General features: G+C 37.6%; 1 protein-coding gene across 5 annotated transcripts in view; it reads right to left on the bottom strand.

Annotated features, from left to right (window-relative positions):
- The window catches only part of Tet1 (tet methylcytosine dioxygenase 1), a 107,895-nt gene that overhangs the window by 34,660 nt on the left and 53,479 nt on the right, over window positions 1–19,756 (bottom strand). For 3 of the 5 annotated variants that reach the window (XM_077799001.1, XM_026394672.1, XM_077799002.1), the window contains 2 exons: window positions 5,378–7,646; window positions 531–621 (listed from right to left, as the gene is read on the bottom strand). The exons of the other annotated variants lie outside the window; for them this stretch is intronic. In XM_077799001.1, coding sequence (XP_077655127.1) covers window positions 531–621; window positions 5,378–7,646 — 2,360 coding nt within the window. The remainder of the gene's footprint in view (window positions 1–530; window positions 622–5,377; window positions 7,647–19,756) is intronic. 5 annotated transcript variants of the gene reach the window in all.

Here is a 19,756-nt window from a genome sequence, read left to right as displayed (position 1 = left end):
CTACACTAGAAACAATTTGTTTTTAATTGCTATGTGCACATGAGATAGAGATGAACAGAAGTTAAAAAAAAAAAAAATCAAACACGCCTCATAAATTTACTTTTGCCAAAAAATTGCTTTTATGTGGCAGACATTTCTATTTCTATTTCATAGTTCTTCTTACTGATCCTTAAAGATCACTCTTTAAAAATAAACTGAGTCCAAGTCAAGCAACGGGAATGCAGGGTTAACTTAATATTCGCAGTGTTAATTTGAACTATTCTAACATTATATAATATATATATATGAATAAGGATTCCTGAATTAATTATAGACAATTAGCCTTGCTTCCTGAGAGTCTTTTTAAGCACCCAGCAGCTTATCAGGAGGACTCAGGAGAACATATGGGCATTTTTCTTCTGAGCCCTAACAAACATCCAACTCCTCAAAATTCTCTATTCACCTCATATTTATTCCCAGAGATAAACTTATCTGCATTGAGTCAGGTCCACAATAAAGAATGATTTTAACAGGGAAACACATTTCCTCACCTATTCTCCATGATTTCCCTGACAGCAGCAATACTTGGTCCTGCCCCAAGGTGTGTATAATATGGGCCTTTGTCTTTTTGTATACCTCGATCTGCGGAAGGAATAAGATTATTAGACCCAAAGCCTTACAAAATTTCATACGGGCAAGGAGCTCTTTTACTATTTTTCCTTTGTTTTTGTTTTAATTCAGAACCATGAATCTTTTCAAGATCTTAGTCAGCGAGGTTTTCCTGCTCCTAATGTTCTTTCTTTCTTTCTTTTTTAAACCATCAGAGGATGAGGTGGGTCATCTTTATTATGTGATCTCCTCCTTAAAAAAAAAAAAAATTATAACTAAGGCACAAGTTAAAACTTATCCAAGACTGATAGGTCTGAGAAACTTGACCTCAATTCCTTTTAAAATTGAGGCTATCAATTTCCCTACTAAGAACTTATCTTACTTCACACACAATTATGTATTTAGATTGGAAATATACAAGAATGTTCGTTGCTACAATTACCAATAGAATCAAAAGAAGGGAACCAACCTTAACAAAAATCCCAGCAAATGATAAAAGGTAAATAAATCATAGGAAGTTTATATAGAATATAATAAAGTTACTGAAAAATAATATGTATAAACATTTTAAAAAGCTAAAAAAAATTTAAAAGCTATTAAATTAAAATAGCAAGTTGCAAAGTGGTGCTTTGAAAAACCTACATTCAAACCAGAGACAAAATAAAAATCAGCAATAATGTTTATTCATATAGAAAAGTATAACAGGGATTTTTTCTCAGAGAATAGAAAAAGATATTTACATACTTCTGATTTAGAATCATGTATAACTAGAATCACTGGGGAATATCTGCATTTTATGCATTTCTGATCATGGTGTATCTAATCAAAAAAGTCAGTGATCATTTTGACTGGACATTAAATATAATATAGAATCACTTATGTGGTTTTGTTTCCCTTTTTTTTTTTTTTGATACCAGGGACTTAACCATTGAGTGACATCCCTAGTCCTATTTTGTATTTTGTTTAGAGAAACAGTCTCACTGCATTGCTCAGGCCTCACCTAGTTACTGATGCTGGCTTTGAACTTGTGACCTTCCTGTTTCTGCCAGGATAACCAGCACTGCCCAGCTTTCTGTGGCTTCTTAGGCAAGGTACATAGATGAGATCTTAATTTATTGGGCATCTAGAGCACTAGTTGTTACTACTAATCTAAAGCAGGGGCAGTTTTGCCCCAGGGGCAACATTTGGCAATATCTGCAGACATTTCTGGAAGTAATAATTTGTCAGGTATGTGTGTTAGTCCTGCACAGTAGCACTAATATGCAGTGAATAGCTACACAGGCTGAGACAGGAGGAGGATCCAGAGTTCAAAGCCAGCCTCAGCAATGGCAAGGTGCTAAGAAACGCAGTGAAACCTTGTCCTTTTTTTTCTTTTAATATTTATTTTTTAGTTGGATACAATACCATTATTTATTTATTTTTATGTAGTGCTGAGGATCGAACCCAGGGCCTTGCAAGGGCTAGATGAGTGCTCTACCGCTGAGCCACAACCCCAGTCTCCCCCGAAACCCTGTTTTTAAATAAAATACAAAATAGTACTGGGGATATGGCTCAGTGGTTGAGTGCCCCTGAGTTTAATCTCCTGGCCCCCCCCCCAAAAAAAAACTAGAAACTTGACCCAAATTTGTTATAGATAGGGCATTAGCTAATGCTGGGTGCTCCCTCCAAAAAAATCAAATCCCACAACGCACAGGACAGCCTCCTGTGTTCTAAAATGCTGATAATTCGGGCTGGGATATAGCTCAGTGGTAGAGGGCTTGTTTAGATGCACAATGCCATGGGTTCAATCCCTAGTACCACCAAATAAATAATAGTGTTAAATTTGAGAAACACTAGATACCTATTACTACACTTCACTAGAAAATAATGCCCCTGAAGGAAAGCCATTACCTGCCTTACTTGATGATCCTACTTGGTCATCCTACACATGTGAGCACAGAACCCTCAGAGGTAAACGATTAGACATAGATGTGACAGTGTATACCATAGTTTAATACTTGGTTGTGACTGCTTACTTTGCATGAGGAAAGGGTCTTGAAAAAAGACCACCATCTATTAGAACCATCCATACAATTAAACTAGACTTGTACAGGTTATATATTGACTTTTTTTGAATTGCTGGCCTTTTTTTCCATTTGTAATTATACACAGAAACACATTCTTCCTCTTATTCTTTGGATTTTTGAAGAAAGAGACAGTGGAGATTATAAGAATGGGCTCTAGTTGACACTGCCTGTCTCCTAATCCCAGTTCAGTCACTTTCAAATATCTCTGGGTCCCAAATTTCCTCATTTGTAAAATAGTAAAAATTGATAATAAGTATTCCCTATGCAAGAATGTTGTGAATTTTAGAAGGCATGGCATAGAACCAGACTCATAGTAGGAGCTACAGATGGTGAGCCATTTACCACTGTTAAACTCTTCTCTTTCCTTAGTATAAGAATCTCTCTTAGTTTCAGCCAGGCATGCCTGCAATCCCAGCAGTTTGGGAGGCTGAGACAGGAGGGTCAGGAGTTCAAAGACAGCCTCAGCAATTTAGGAGGCCCTAAGAACTCATCCAGACCCTGTCTCTAAATAGAATATTAAAAAGGGCTGAGGATATGGCCAAGGGGCTGAGTGCCACTGGGTTCAATCCCTGGGAATGAATGAAGACCTCTATGTTTCAGTTCAACTCTCTTCAGACGGTGCAGTGCTTCCCAGAAGAGGGTACCCTGGCACAAGGTTGTAAACCCAGTAGCCATCTACAAATGAGTCACATGCCCAGCCCTTTTTATTTTATATTTTGAAACAGGATCACAAAGTTGATAAGCCTGGCCTCAAATTTGTGATTCTCCTGCCTCAACTTCCCAGATTCCGTGGGATCACAGGGATGCACCATCATGTCCAACATTTGGGCCATAATTTAAGTGAGACTGTTTTAATAACTAAACCTAATTTAGATGGGGTTCAAAACAAGTTCTTTCACAAATTCTGTCCTGTTACAATTCTATAATCATTGAAATAAGGGGTTTCAATGAGAAGATTAAGAAACTATAATGACATGACCTATTTAATCTCTTTTTTTCCCCCATCTATGATTACTGATTACTTTTTCTCTCCCTTTAGTACAGTAGATTGAAATCAGCGGTGCTTTACCACTGAGCTACAACCAAATCTCTGTGTATTTTGAGACAATGTCTGGATAAATTGCCTGGCCTGAAACTTGAAATCCTCCTGCCTGAGACTCCTGATTCACTGGGATTACAAGCACACATCACTGCACCCAAGCTCAATGGATTTGTTATATTTGGTTGCTTATGTGAAATTTGAACACAGTGACTAATCAATATGAGTCACATTAAGCTTTCACATTATTCAAATGCTAAGCAAATTTCTAAAGTACTACTGAAGAATCTTAACCCTAGCAAGACTTTTCGTAATTTTTTTAAGTTGTAGATGGATACAATACCTTTATTTTGTTTATTTATTTTTATGTCGTGCTGAGGATCAATCCAGCACCTCAAAAATGCGAAGCAAGCACTCCACTGCTGAGCCATGACCCCAGCCCTACACCAGGCCTTTTAACCACAGATAAAAGTAATTGTTAAGAACCATGTAGTGGTGCATGCCTATAATCCCAGCAATTTGGGAGGCTGAAGCAGAAGGTGTTTAAGTGGCCACCTGGGCAATTTAGTGAGACACTGTCCCACAACAGAATATAAATTAAAATTTAAAAAAATGAAGCTTGGTATGGTGGCACATGCCTGTAATCTCAGCAGCTCAGGGAGGCTAAGGCAGGAGGACGGCAAGTTCAAAGCCAGCCTTAGCAATTTAGCAAGGCCGTAAGCAACTTAGTGAGACTCTGTGAAAACATAAAAAATTATAAGGGCTGGAGATGTGGCTCAATGGTAAGCATCATTACTAACAATACCTAGTACCAATAAAAAATTTATTAATTTCTCAATATTCTCTTTCAATGACTCCTCAGGCACAAAATATACTGTGACCCCCCTACTAGGACAAACTTATCCATTGAAATAGAAAACTAATATCTGCAGAATAAGTATTGAAATACATTAAAACTCAAAAAGATTTATGAATTCTAGCAGTAACTAACATAAAAGAATTTCTTAATACATGGGTACACATTTTCAATTGCAAAATAGAGAAGCAGTAGAACCTGGCTGAAAAAGAAATAAACCATTCTTAAGTGGATGAGACTTTGTATAGTTATTTGTTAAGTTCTATATATTCTCTGTATGCACCTACTAGCTAACCAGAAAAAGTTTTTAATGAAATCCTTGTAAGTCAAAATTCTTCTAAATATTGGGAGAACAATTAGTCTTTAATAAAGTATTAAAGAAATCCTTCTTAGGCTATGACACTAAACTTGAGACCTTTTTTTTTTTTATGTTGTTCTGAGGAATCTAACCCAGAATCCTTTACCAACTTCCCAGACCTTTTTTATTTTGACATAGGGTCTCACTAAATTGCTGAGGCTGGCCTTGAATTTGTAATCCTCCTCTCTCACTCACTGGGATTATAGGTCTGTGCCATCATGTCCAGCAACTTGAGACATTTGCTTGGAGAGAAAGTTTACCTTTACTTTTCTGCACTATGAGTTGAAATATCTGTCTTTTCTCAGCAGAATGGATTAAATGTCTAATAGAAAAATGGGTACAGAATTATTTAGTCCACCTTACCTTTGGGGGAAAGAATATTATTCAATGAATCAGACAGGATTCATTGAATCTGTCAGGATATGTGACCATTTCTGCAGAAGAAAGAACACATCTATACAAGCACTTACCAAGACAGTTGCAAGCCGGAGCTTCTGATTCTTTTGTTGCAGCCGCCAATTTTTTTGCAGGGTTACTAAGAAAGTTCACAGCATAATTAAAATTTGTCTGTACACTGTCTACCAGTGAAAAATCTAATGTTTCAACACTAGATGAACAGACCGTCTCTTCAGCTTTGATAGAAACCACTCTAATTCCCCCTGAACTTCCTGCATTTACATTCCTGAGAATATGTGCAGGGTCTGGTAAGGGTGTCTCATAACAGACACCAGGCAATGTTGTCAGTCTCTGATGCACAAGATGCTCTTGAATATCTTCTTGAAACTGTGTTTGGTCATCAATAGCCATCACATTAGCACACTGGTTAGGTGGAAAGGAGGCCTGGGGCAAAAGATGAGCTTTCTGATTGACATTCACTGTTGACTGTACCTGAGAATTACAAGCTTTGTCTGTAAACTGCTGCCCATCAGATTCTGTTTTGCTAGGAAATAATGGGAGAGAATCCAATGGTTCAACCTTCATCATTTTTTGCTGTACTGATTCAGTGTATCTCTCAAATTTTATCTGAGTGAGTGGAGGAAATAATTTTTTCTGTTGTAGGGATAAACTGGCTTGAGTCAGTGGTTTGAGTACTTTACCAAAATGAGGAATTTTCCCCAGCAGAATAGGAAAATCATGTGACCCAAATTGACCGAATCTTTGAAATTTGGATGCTACCCAAATATCATGTAACTTACTATACTCATAGGACAACTGCTCCTGCTGCTTCTGCTCGTTTTCTTGACAGTTTATAGCTAGAGGCCTCTTTTTCCGACGATCTCTTGATGGGATAGATTTTGTCTTTTTCTGGGTTGAGTTCTTTCGCTTTGGTAATGATGGAGCTTGATTATTTTGCACACTTGGTGGTGGTTTCTGTTGAATTGTGCCCTTCTCCTGACTAATTTTTTGCTGCACATTATATGGAACAATACTTGTTGGGGTACTTTCAATATTCTTTTCCTCTGGTTTTACATAGTTGAAATTAATGATTGATGCAAGTTGTGTTAATTGTGTTGCAACATCTTCTTCAATTTGACTGTAGGATACATCTTGACTTGATGAATTATCTTTTGAATTTAAACTTTTATTACTGTCCAATAACTGGTTAGATTGCTCCAATTTATTACTTCTTGGCGACAAGTGAGGCAAGTCATTAAGACTAGTTCTGCCTTCCAGTGCACTTTTATTGGTATCAATATTAGATGAATTTGATTTTGGGGAAAAAAGGGAGTCCGAATTTGATACATTTGAATGTTCATGTGGTTCTACAGATGCTTGGTTAGTGGCTGAGCTGTGCTGTGACTTGGACATGGTATTTTGGCCATTGAACACTACTGTGTTGCATGAACTTTCCTTTTGGAGAGGTGGACAGTTATGAAGGGTTGGTGAGTTTGGGTCATGGAGGTCTTTTGTTACAGAATAGAGGATAACTTTGTAACTATTACGGAAACAAGCTGTTGTCTGATCTGTTTCTTCATCCTTCTCTGACTTCGATGGTGAAGAATTCTCTGATGGGGTTCCTGACAGTTGTGTGAGGGCCTCTATTGCGACCAATTGTTCTATAGTTAAATTCCTATCTTGCATCATGGATAAAATACATGGTGTAACTGGAGACCCATCTTTTGTTTCTTTACTTGGTATGTTCTCAGGAGGTTTTGGTTGATCACCTTCATTGTGTGCATTAGTATGACTATTTAAGTTTGCAGAATTTTCAACCAATATGCAGTTAAAGCCAGGCTGTGGGAAGGGTAACGTGTGACTCTTCCCCTTGAGATGACCACCACTTGCACTAGAAGGAATAGAGCTCATGGCATTGTTATGATTGGCAGCATCTTTCAAAAGTTTACAGGGATTGTTTTCCAATGACTTCTCAAATTCTTCAACATTAAATTTGTTAAATGACACATTTGTTTCACTTGGTAAACACTGTACATTTGTAATGCCATTACTTATTGTTGGTACAAACAACTTAGGAGGTTTAATTTCTTCCTTATCATCTTCAGAGTTTTTTGATTTTTCAGCCTCTGTTAAACTTTCTCCTTTGACCTGATCTATTAAATGTATTTTCTTGTTTTGTGTCCACCTCTCCACCTTGATACCTGTCATGCTTTCTTCATTTTTAGTTACATTTTCAAGGGGATGTGTGTTCAATTCCAAACTGTTTTCTTCCCCATAACCACATCTGCTGTATTCCATGGATTCTGACTTGGGGCCATTTACTGATTTGTTGTCAAAATCTACCTGTAAAATAAATACAGAAATTACCCGTATTAACTACTTAAATATCAAAGTTACAACAAAAGGAACTTTATAATTTAATATCAACAAAATGCGAAGTCTCTATGGATATACCCTAAAAGATTATTATTTCTGCCTTTCATACATTCAGATAAGTCATAAAATACCAAAAAGTAGAATACAGGATGAGAGAAAAAAAATTAGAAACTATCATAATATCATGCAGATTAATGTCAAAACTTCATGTCTATTTTCTTTTCTCTTTTTGGTACCATGGATTAAACCCAGAGGCACTTAACAACTAAGCCAAATCTCAATCCCTTTTTATTTTCAATTTTTAGACAGAGTCTCACTTGGTTGTTGTCCTCAACAAATCTTTGTTGCTTTGAAATTTCAATCCTCCTGCCTCAATCTCCTGAGGTGCTGGGATTCTAGGTATGTGCTACCACACACAGCTCAAAATGACATGTCTTTTAAACAAACATCCATTCCTTTTTCCATATGTTGTTATAAAATATTTAATAATGGATTCATTCAATGGGCAATATCAATCATTTAAATGCTAATTGAATTGACAAAAACCTTATATACAAAAACAATACAAATCCTAATTGTTGAATTTTCACAAAATGAATAGTGATGTACCCAGTTCTTAAGCAAGAAACTCCTTTGTCCTGTCTTCAATCAGCCTTCAACAGATAAATATTGTCCAGATAAGTAAGATCATAGACTTCTTTCTTTTCTCTCTTGGTACTGGGGAGTGAAACTCGGATTCTTTGACTCTGAATTACACCCCTTTCCTTTTCATTCTGTATTCTGAGACAGGGTCTCACTAAGTTGCTTAGGACCTCATTAAATTGCTGAGGCTGGCCTTGAACTGGAGATCGTCCTACCTCAACCTCCCAAATTTCTGGGATTACAAGCATGTGCCACTGAACCCAGCACATCATAGATTTCTTATTCTTATTTTCAAAGTTTACATTACACTTTTGAGATACATCTACCTTGTTAGGTATACTTATACTCCATTAATTCTCACTACCGTAATTCCTACACTGACTAATTAACAATTTATTACTCAATACAACATACATAAACTACTTAGCATTTCAGAAACCCTGAGTTCCATATTCAGAAATATAAAATAAATTTTTTATACAAATTAACCACTAAGCAAATGCACTGTGTAGTTGATAAGTTAACAGACTTGGGTATATCTAGAGTTAAAAATCTGGGGTTTTTTGGTATATGTGTGGTATTACAGATTGAACCACCATGCCTAGAAAAAGTTATCTCTTTCTCAATACTAGAGGAAATTTTGATTCCAACTTCATAGAATACAACAAAGATATATATATATATATATACATATATATGTATGTATGAATTTAGTAAAAATAAGCATCAAACACAAACATACACAGAGGTATTGGGTATTGAACTCAGAGGCACTTTACCACTAAGGCATATCGAAGCCCTTCTTCTTTTTTGTTTTTAGATAGGGTCTCACTAAGGCTAGCTTTGAACTTGTGATCTTCCTGCCTCAGCCTTCCAGAGTCAATGGGATTACTGGCATGCACCACTGCTCCAAGCACTACAATTGTTTTGAAACAAAGGTATTTGTTAAAAAGGAAAGAGGTTTCAGGATAAACAGATGGTCAGTTTGCCAAAATAGACATGGCTTATACCAGAGTTCAGAAAACTCTTCCTGTCAAGGATAGAGAATAAACATTTTGGACTTTATAGCGCATACATCTCCATTACAACTACTCCTGTTATAATGGGGGGAAAAACAGCCAGACAATTTGGGAGAAAAAAAAATGTGGCTCTATTCCAGTAAAACTATTTATGGAAACAAAAATGTGAATTTCGTGTAAAATTTACAACACCTACAAACACAAAGATGAGTAAGGAAAGATAGTCCTCCTCAATACATATAAAATTAAGAGGCTGAGGATATAGCTCAGTGGTAAGAGTACTTGGCTGGCACACTAGATAAGACCTTGGCTTTGATCACCAACACAAGGTGGTAGGGGTAGCATGGGGTTTGGCACCTACAATGTAACAGTAATCAAATAAACAAGTGCAGATATGATGTTATCATCCCTTTTCTTGTGAGACCCATGAACATTTATCTAGCCCAGATGAAACACCAGTAAGATAAAACCAAAAATGCTAACAGTACTTATATCACTGCAAAATGGAACTGAAAATGGGGAGGATCATTTTTCTTTTTTACAGATATGCATATCTAAGTACACTGAGGATACATTGCCCAACAATGATATATTGAAGTCCTTTTAAGAATTATGTACCAGAAGATCTTCATAACAAATTCATATTAATTAATTAGTTTAATTAAAAACAGAACTTTGTTACTAAGTTTATTCCATCACTTTAAAACACTAGGTGCCATAGATCTGTAAATATGTGAAAACATGCCTTGACACAGCCATCTATTAAAGTAAGACTTAGAAAACAGTTTTTTGAGCAGGTCACTATGGCACAGGAGCTACAGGAGGCTGAGGGACAAGACCACAAGTTTAAGGCCAGCCCAAAACATCTAGCAAGGCCCTAGGCCCCACAAACAAAAAAGGCTGGGGAAGCAGCTTCATGTTAAAGCATCCCTGGATTCAATATCTTATGATATACACCAAATAAGTAAGTAAATACATACATAGAAAACAGGCCGGTGGATTCCATTTTGGTGGAAGCCAATTATATTTCCTTTTTCTGTTTTCTCAAAAGTAACCACTGAATTGCAAAAGCATTCTATTAAATGTGTGTGCATGTGTGTTCTTACATGGTTAATCTTTTTCTGATACCTGCTGTTTATATTGCAACTGGATGCCTATGATATCTCTGTAGGGTGTGGAATTCAAATTCAGGTGTGGTCAAAAGTTAATAATCTAGGACTGGCATGATAACTCAATCCCAGTGATTGGAAGGCTGAGGCAGGAGGGATCTCAAAGTTTGAGATGTTGACAATTTATGGAGACCTTGTCTTCAGATTAAAGACAAAACAAAAACAACAGGGAGAGGACTGTGGTTGTAGCTTAGTGATAAAGAGTGTTTGCCTAGCATGTACAAGGCCCCAATACCACAAGAAAAAAATAGTTAATTATAGAAAAATAATTTTGAAAGGAAGACTCAGAGTGTAGCTGAGTGGTAGAGAACTTCTACAACATGAGGACCTGAGTTCAATCCTGAGTACCAGAAACAAAAATAAAACAAAACAAAAGAAATAAAACAAACCCAGGGCCTCATGCACACTACATGAGCACTGTAACACTGAACTACATCAAGTTCCTGAGTTTTGCAATTTATCCTGTAACATAACAATTTCAAATTTGAAGATTTATTGTACTGTTAAAATTGTACATAATGACAGTGTATTTTATATAAATAATATACATGTAAAAGCATTTTATATATATACATGTACATAATGTTTTGAAGGTTATTATAACAAATGATTAAATATATCTAAATGTTCATTTATAGGAAGTATATTGTGATGCCTACATAGTACTATGTAGCCACAAAAGAGCAAAAATATTTCCATTGCTATGGGCTGGGGTTGTGGCTCAGAGGTAGAGCACTTGCCTAGCAAGTGGGTTTGATCCTTAGCACCACACAAAAATAATGGCTGGGGTTGTACACAGTGATAGAGGGCTTGATGTTAGATACTGTAAAAAAAAGGAAAAAGTGAGTCTGGTAGGGGAAGGAGGAGGAGCTTGGGAGTGAACACTTGATTAGCAAGCTGGGGTCATAGGGTTCAATTCTCAGCACCAAAAATAAATAGAACATAGAGCCTGTGTAATAGAAAAAAATAAAAAGGAAGGGCTGGGGATATAGCTCAGTTAATTGGTACAGTGCTTACCTCCCAGGCAAAAGGGCCTGGGTTCAATCCCCAGCACCCCCCACACATACACAAGAAACTAATTATTACCTAGTATGCAGAGAAAAAAGAAAAAGAAATACTAGTTGTCATATTGACAGTAGGAAGGTTAGAAGCAAGAATACATAAGAAAAATACATACTTTTAGTTGTAGTTGGACACAATATGTTTATTTTTATATATTTTTATGTGGTGCTGAGGATTGAACCCAGTGCCTCACACGTGCTAGGTGAGCGCTCTACCACTGAGCCACAACCCCAGCCCAGAAGCAAGAGTTTTTCATTTTTATTTCTTTTCTTTTTGGTAGTACTGGGAAATTGAACCCAGAGGCAAGCTAGGACACAGCTACACTCACAACCCTGTTTAATACTGAAATAGAGCTTTCTAAGAAAACCAAATTTAAAAGCAAAGGAAAGCTGCTGTGGTGGAGCATGACTTTACTCCCAAGAACTCTGGAGGATGAGGCAGGATGATGCAAGTTCAAGGACAGTCTCCCTAATTTAGCAAAGCCCTAAGAAATTTACCAAAACAAATAAAAACGGCTGGGAACATAGCTCAACAAGCTTCACTGGGCTACATTCCCAATACCCACAGCCAAGGCCCCCAAAAGGCAAAGGAAAGATTAAGCAGGTACCCAAAGGGTTACCTAAAGATTCTAAAATGAGAAGAATACGGGGCTCCAAAGGCTCAAGCAGAAATCCAAGGTTAGTCTCTGAAACTTACTAAAAACCCGTCTCAAAAAAAATAAAATAAACTGGCTGCAGTGTTGCACGCCTATAATCACAGTGACTGGGGAGGCTGAGGTAAAAGGATGGACTCCAAGTTCAATGCTGAGCCCAGCAACTTAGCAATGTCCAAAGGATCTTAATGAGACACTTGTCTCAAAATAAAAAATAAAAAGGGCTGGGGATGTGGCAAAGCACTCCTGGGTTCAATCTCCAGTACCAAAAATATAAAACGAACGTCTAAGGCAAAAGCAAAACCAAAACTATCTTTCAAACTAAACCTGCAAAAATGATACCTCATTTTCCATGATCAATTCCAGCCACTTACTCATCCCAATATTCTTCCATCTCTCTCTACTCTGTCCATAATCAGCAGCTGAACCCACTTAGTGGGAGTCAGAGTAAAGTACAGGATCTTCACTCACCCCACCTTCTGTGACTTTTCTATGCCTGGACCTTCTGGGAGCTACAGTGGAGACTAGAGAAGTTTCCCACTTCCCCTTCACTACAGGCTTCTTTTTTATTCTAATTTTTCATGGCAACACCCAACAAAAACTCCACCCTAATCTAGCCACTGGATCTTTAAATCCAAAGTCCTTTATTAACTCAAGGGTGGAGTGAAGGGAGGCTGGAAGAGGGGCAGTATGTTAATAGAGAAAAAGGGTTCTAAAGCATAGACAGTGTAAATTGAAATATTGATTCAAAATCTAGAAATCTAGAAATCACTAAACCTCATGCGGACCTCGGTCTCCTTTCTTTGGGACTATGGGCCATCACTGCATTTCAAAAAGACAAATAAATAAATAAATAAATAACCACTTAATAACCTAAATCTGTGCTGGGGATGTGGCTCAAGCAGTAGCTTGCTTGCCTGGCATGTGTGCGGTCCAGGTTGGATCCTCAGCACCACATACAAACAAAGATGTTGTGTCCTCTGAAAACTAAAAAATAAATATTAAAAAAATTTTCTTGCTCTTTCTCTCTCACTCTCTCTTAAAAAAAAAAAAGAACCTAAATCTGCACACAACTTTGGCAATCATCCTAGCATCTTCCCTTTTTATTCAAATATCTTAAACTATCCTACAGCATATTTTGCAATGATTTTCTCAATTGTCAAAGTCCTTAGATACTATAGACTTGGTCTTTATAGAATAAAAAATCCTAAAGCCTTGGTGTTCCCTAGAGCTTCACCCACACTTCAGGTCCCCTATGTAGGTGGGTTTTCTCCAGCCTACCCCTAGAGGACTCCAAAGTGAAGTCTAATCCTTTTTATTCTTCTGTCTTCTCAAGATCAGCTTCACCCATTTGCAAGGTTAACAGCCCTCTGCATCATCCCCTGTGTTAATCTTTCCACCTTTTTAATGCCTTAACTGTTCCATTATACATATGATTTTTTTCATTCTTTCTATTTATTACTTGATTTTTCTTTTCTTTTTTTTAGATAAGTCTAGAGAAATCCCACAGGTTGGCCCTGAACTTGAAATTCTCCAGACACAGTCACTTGACCTGTTACATATATATATTTAAGAATATAGGTTTTGCTGGAGTACCCTCCCAGTTTCATGTTTTATACCCATATATCCTAGAGCAAATCCTTGCTCCAGGTTGTTGTTTTTTTTCCCCCTTTTTGTTGAGAAGGGGGAGGTGGGTGGGTACAAGGGATTGAACTTAGGGGTGCTTTACCACTGAGCCACTGCCCCAGCATTTTTATTTTGAGACAGGGTCTCACTAAGTTACGAGGGCCGCACTAAATTGCTGAGGCTGATTTTGAACTTGTGATCCTCCTGCCTCAGCCTCCTGAGTTGCTGGGATTATAGGCCTGTGCACTATGCCTGGTATCCAATTTTTGTTTTCAATATAGCCCTTGATGCTCTGTCACTGCAATTTATTTTTAAAATGGACATTTATTTCTCTTCCTCTCTCCCTGCTCCTCCTTATTGTCTAATCTCTCCCACTCCCCAATCTCAGGAGAAACTCCATAACCATTCTTCCTCACCCTAGGCAGAGTTATCTGTCCTTGAGCATACACCTACCCCAAGGAACAAGTAATTCAGACTTTGGGGATGGTATCAGAAGATCACTGACAGGACTATCACCCAAATTAACAAGTGAATTACAACTTCAGGCTAGAGAAGACTTGGAATAAATATAGCCCTTCAATGATCTCTCTAAAATCCCCCCCAGTTCCTGTGGATGGGCAGAACCACTGCTTTAGGAAAAGCAACAAACCTTTTTCCTTTTTCTCAAAACCCTATCCTCATTATTGGATTGGCATGGGGACAAGGACAGACCTTTCTGCAATCCTAATATAAAGAAGACTCACCTAATGGTACATGCCTATAATCCCAGCAGTTTGGGAGACTGAGGCAGGAGGATAGCAAGTGTGAAGACACTCTGCGCAACTTAGTGTGTCCCTGTCTGAAAATGATAATAAAAAGGTCTCGAGATGTAGGTCAGTGGTAGAGTGATCCTGGGTTCAATCCGAAGTACCACAAAAATACATAAATAAAAATAAAAGGGGCTGCAGTTGTGGTTCAATGATAGAGTGCTTGCCTAGCATGTGGAGGCAATGGTTCAATTCTCAGTAATGAACATAAATAAATAAAAAGATCAATTGACCCCCCTCTCCCCCCCAAAAAAAAAAAGAAACAATGCAGGAGAACAATTACAACAAGTTCACTTTGGTACTAATTAACAAAGTTTAAGATTACAATGAACACTTAGAACAACATAATTTTTTTTTAGTGGCTTCTTAGATTATGGGAATTATTGTTCTGAACTCAATGCCTTTTTTTTTCTTTTTTTCTTTTTTTGGTAGTGCTGGGGATTAAACCATGGCCTTGTGCCTGTGAGGCAAGCACTCTACCAACTGAGCTATATACCCAGTCCTCAATGCTTTTTAATTCAACTATTTGTAAAAGTATTCTGAGTAGTGGCACAATACCACTGCTCATCAAAATACTGGCACCTTATATCCAAAGTCAATATATTCAGAGAGAGTACATACCAAGTTATTCAGGAAAGTCAGCAAGTTTAGAAGCCCATATGGACATTGATCCTGGAGGTAGTAAAAGGTCAAGTTTTTCTTGGAGTATAACCCTCATTATTTCTGGATATCCCTCATGTTTTATCTTTTTCCTAAAATTTTCAATTTATAATTAGGAGATATTTGTATTTAAAGATGTAATAGTAGAAGCAAACAGTAAACAAATTAAAACAACTACATATTCCATGGGCTGGGGATGTGGCTCAAGTGGTAGCGCGCTAGCCTGGCATGCACAGGGCGCTGGGTTCAATCATCAGCATCACTTAAAAATAAAGATGTTGTGTCCACCAAAAACTAAAAAAATAAATATTAAAAAATTCTCTCTCTCTTTATTTTTTTTTATAATTTTAATATTTATTTTTCATTTTTTGGCAGACACAACATCGTTGTTTGTATGTGGTGCCGAGGATCGAACCCAGGCCGCACGCATGCCAGGCGAGCGCACTACCACTTGAGCCACATCCCCAGCCCCTCTCTGTCTCTTAAAAAAAAAAAAAAAAAAACTACATATTCCAGATTACCTAACTCAGTGACAAAATTTCAATCTCACTAGTTTTACAAATGCAACTTATATAGACTCACCATAAAAGGCAAACTCCCAAGACCCTGTTTATTATTGTTGTTATTATTATTATTATTATCATTATTTTTAAACAAAATCTTGGTACATTGCCCAAACTGGTCTTTAACTCCAGGCCTTATGTGATCCTCCTGCTTTAGCCTCCCAAACTAGCTAGGATTATATAGATATACATTGGTATAGGTATAAATAACACCAGCCCCAACCTCCATATTTTGTTTTCTTTAATTTTGCATTTTTAGACTTCAAACCCAGGGCATCCCTCATGCTAGGGAAGTACTATATTACGGAGCTATCCTCACAGATCCTGAAGACCCTGTCTTTAAAAATATACCTGCACAGCTTCTTAAGATTTCTAGAAATCCATTTCCAGACAAATCCTGTTTTCCACTAAGGTTTGGTCTCTATCTCTCCTGTCTGGAATGCTCCCCAGATTAAAGATAATGTTCCTGGACCTTGCCTAACTCCATTCAAAGGGTCATTAGATAAGGAGTTAATTCTTAAACAAGGCATCAAAGAAAGGTTTGGACTTTCCATAATGCCCACAGTACCTTGAGTCTATAGCCAGCCACCTTCTCCTTAAAGAGAAAAATAATGTCCATTTCTTTCTTTTTTTTTTTAAATATTTATTTATTTTTTAGTTTTCGGTGGACACAACATCTTTGTTTGTATGTGGTGCTGAGGATCGAACCCGGGCCGCACGCATGGCAGGCGAGCGCGCTACCGCTTGAGCCACATCCCCAGCCCCAATAATGTCCATTTCTATCTTGGCTTTCTAAGAACATAGGCTCCATCAGCACTTGGCTGGTGATGATGTTCGCAGAGGTGTTTACATAGAAAAGAAAAATCAGAGAGCCAAAGTTTTGAGATCTATAAATCTTCCTTTCCTGGCTTCATTCCTACAGAGTATAAGAAACTCAAGTCTTATCTATCTTAAGCAAACAAAACTTTTTTTTTTTCTTTAAACAAACTTTTTCTTTGGAAGCTCAGTGACACAAGCAATTGATCACTTCTACTGGGGGGGCTAAGACAGGAGGATGGTAAGTTTGAGGCCAGCATAACTTTCCAATAAAAATTAGCCCCCACCCTATTCAACGACGACATCATTTGATAATTAATCATCTCCAAATAATTCTGTAATGACCATCTGTCCATGGAGCTTAATAATAATCCACTATAATTAGATATTTTTCCCCACCACTATATTGAAACTGCTCAAGGTTCACCAATGTCCTGGGGTGACAAATTTAATGAATTTTCAGATTTTAGAAAACCAGATTTTAAAACAGCCCCTGAATGGTCCCCTTTGTTGACATGCCTGACCCCCACCACTACCTCTACTCAAGTAGTAAATATTGGAATCCGGGCTGGGGATGTGGCTCAAGCAGTAGCACACTCCCTGGCATGCGTGCGGCCTGGGTTCAATCCTCAGCACCACATACAAACAAAAGATGCTGTGTCTGCCAAAAACTTAAAAAATATTAAAATTCTCTCTTGAAAAAAAAATATTGGAATCCAGGTGTGCTTTCCCAGTGAGCTACATTGTAATCTCTTTATTTTTTGAGACAGGGCCTTACTAAATTGCTGTGGCTGGCCTTGAATTTAAGATTCTCCTTCCTCAACCTCCTAAAAAGCTAAAATTTCTGGATGGTGCCAGCCCCGAATGCCATGCTTCCTCCAGTTTGGACAAGAGGTAAAAACACCATAAAGATTCCAAAACTAGGTAGGCGAGTGGGCATGTGGCTCAGTGATGGAGTCCTGGCTTAGCATGTTTGAAGCGCTGGGTAGGAAGGTAAGTAGAAATGTAGGTAGATTAAGACAGAGGGGGAAAAAAGATAAAGAAGAATAAAGAGTGAAGCTGGGAAGGAAGGAAGGGGGAGAGAGGGAGGGAGGAAGGGAGGAAGGAAGGAAGGAAAGAAAAATAAAAATTTGAACAGGTAAGGTAACTTCAAGAACCACCATTCCCCAGAGCAAAGCAAGCAAGCCCTAAATTGCAAATTTTACAGACTTGCCACCTCAGTATCCCCACACCAGCTCCTCCCAACATTCTTGCTGAATGCTCCAGGGCTATTTTAAGTAGCTTATTGGAAGGAATAACTTCAACCTAGAATGCCCTTTATTTAGCCTTTAAACCCTTCCTCCTCTAATCAGCCCCAAATGGCCCTATTCATCTCTCCAGACCTGGACAAAAGGTGACCAGAGAACTCTGTCATTTCTTAACCAGGCTCACTCAGATAAAACTAAACATTTCTTCCTTTACTATTTCTACACAGATCTTTATCAAATCAATTGAGTACACTTACTTGTATGCAATGCCTTTTCCACAATCTGGACTTTAGTCCCTAGAGGGCAAGCCTTGGTGGTTGTCCTCAAGGCTCCAAATTGTTTTATTTGGGGTCTAAGAGGATATTAGAAAATAGAATGGAATCCCAATAATGGCAAGATTGTGTGGAATGCTCTTATCAGTAAGAAATTTAACATTAAGGATGTTACTTTGTACTTTCCAAAGGTTCATACATACAAATGACAATTGCTGACTTGAGATAATGGATACAGTAATGTTTATTATAGGATTCTTTAGATCTGTTTGGAAATTTTTTAATAAAATTTAATGAATTTTTAATTTTTAATAAAATTTAATGAATTACAGTAGATGGGGTAGAAAGAGAAGATGTGAGGGAAGGGGAGGGGGGATAGTAGGGGATAGGAAAGGTAGCAGAATACAACAATTACTAATAGGGCATTATGTAAAATTGTGGATGTGTAACCCATGTGATTCTGCAATCTGCATTTGGGGTAAAATTGGGAGTTCATAACCCACTTCAATCTAATGTATGAAATATGATATGTCAAGAGCTTTGTAATGTTGTGAACAACCAATAAAAAAATTGGATGTTTACTTTATTAATTTTATTATTATTTTTTCATACTAGGGATTAAACCCAGAGGTACTTTACTGCTAAACTGCATCCTCAGGCCTTTTATTTTGGGACAGGGTCTCACAATGTTGCTGAGGGTCTCCCTAAATTGCTCAAATCTGCTATTCTTCTGCCTCAACCTTCTAAGTTTCTGGGATTATAGGCATCTACCACTGTACCAGTTTCTATTTTAATTTTTAGGTGCTGAAGCTGATTTCCATTTTAAGCATGCATAAATACATGCTCTACCACTGAGCAACATTGCCAAGCCTTGGAGTTTATCTTAATAAACAAACAAACAAACAAATAAATAAATAGAGTTTAAATGGGGAAAACACATAGACCTTCCACAATGGCTCAAACAGGAATGTTTTTAAACTCTATGAGTGTTCAAACATTTGTAACAAACATTGCATTCTTCATTTTGTTTTTTGTACTAGGGATTGAACCCTTACCACTCACTGTATCCACAGTCCTTTTTTTTTTTTTTAAAGACAAAGCCTGCCAAAATTGCCAAGACTAACCTCAAACTTAGGATCCTCCAGATTCAATCTCCCAAATTGCTGGGACTATAGGCATATGCCACTACCCACAGCAGTTCTAGTCTTTTATTGCCCCCTTCAAAAATGTCTCAAGACCTAAGCACTGGGCTAGGTGATTAACTCAGTGGTAGAGCAATCACCTCGAACACGTGACACACTGGGTCACATCCTCAGCACCACATAAAAATAAATGAAATAGGGCTGGGTTTGTGGCTCAGTGGTAGACTGCTTGCCTACCATGTGTAAGGCACTGAGTTGGATTCTCGGCACCGCATATAAATAAATGAATAAAATAAAGACTCATCAACATAAAAAATTTAAAAAAAACCAAATGTAATAAAAGTGTGGTATCCATCTACTACTTGGAGATGAGGGGTAGACATAAGCATCCCTAGGCTGAC

The sequence above is a fragment of the Urocitellus parryii genome, chromosome 5 (genome assembly GCF_045843805.1).
Source record: "Urocitellus parryii isolate mUroPar1 chromosome 5, mUroPar1.hap1, whole genome shotgun sequence".
NCBI classification, from domain to species: domain Eukaryota; kingdom Metazoa; phylum Chordata; class Mammalia; order Rodentia; family Sciuridae; genus Urocitellus; species Urocitellus parryii.
The sequence above is the reverse complement of the archived record's forward strand: the minus strand, read 5'-3'. Positions and strand labels throughout refer to the sequence as shown.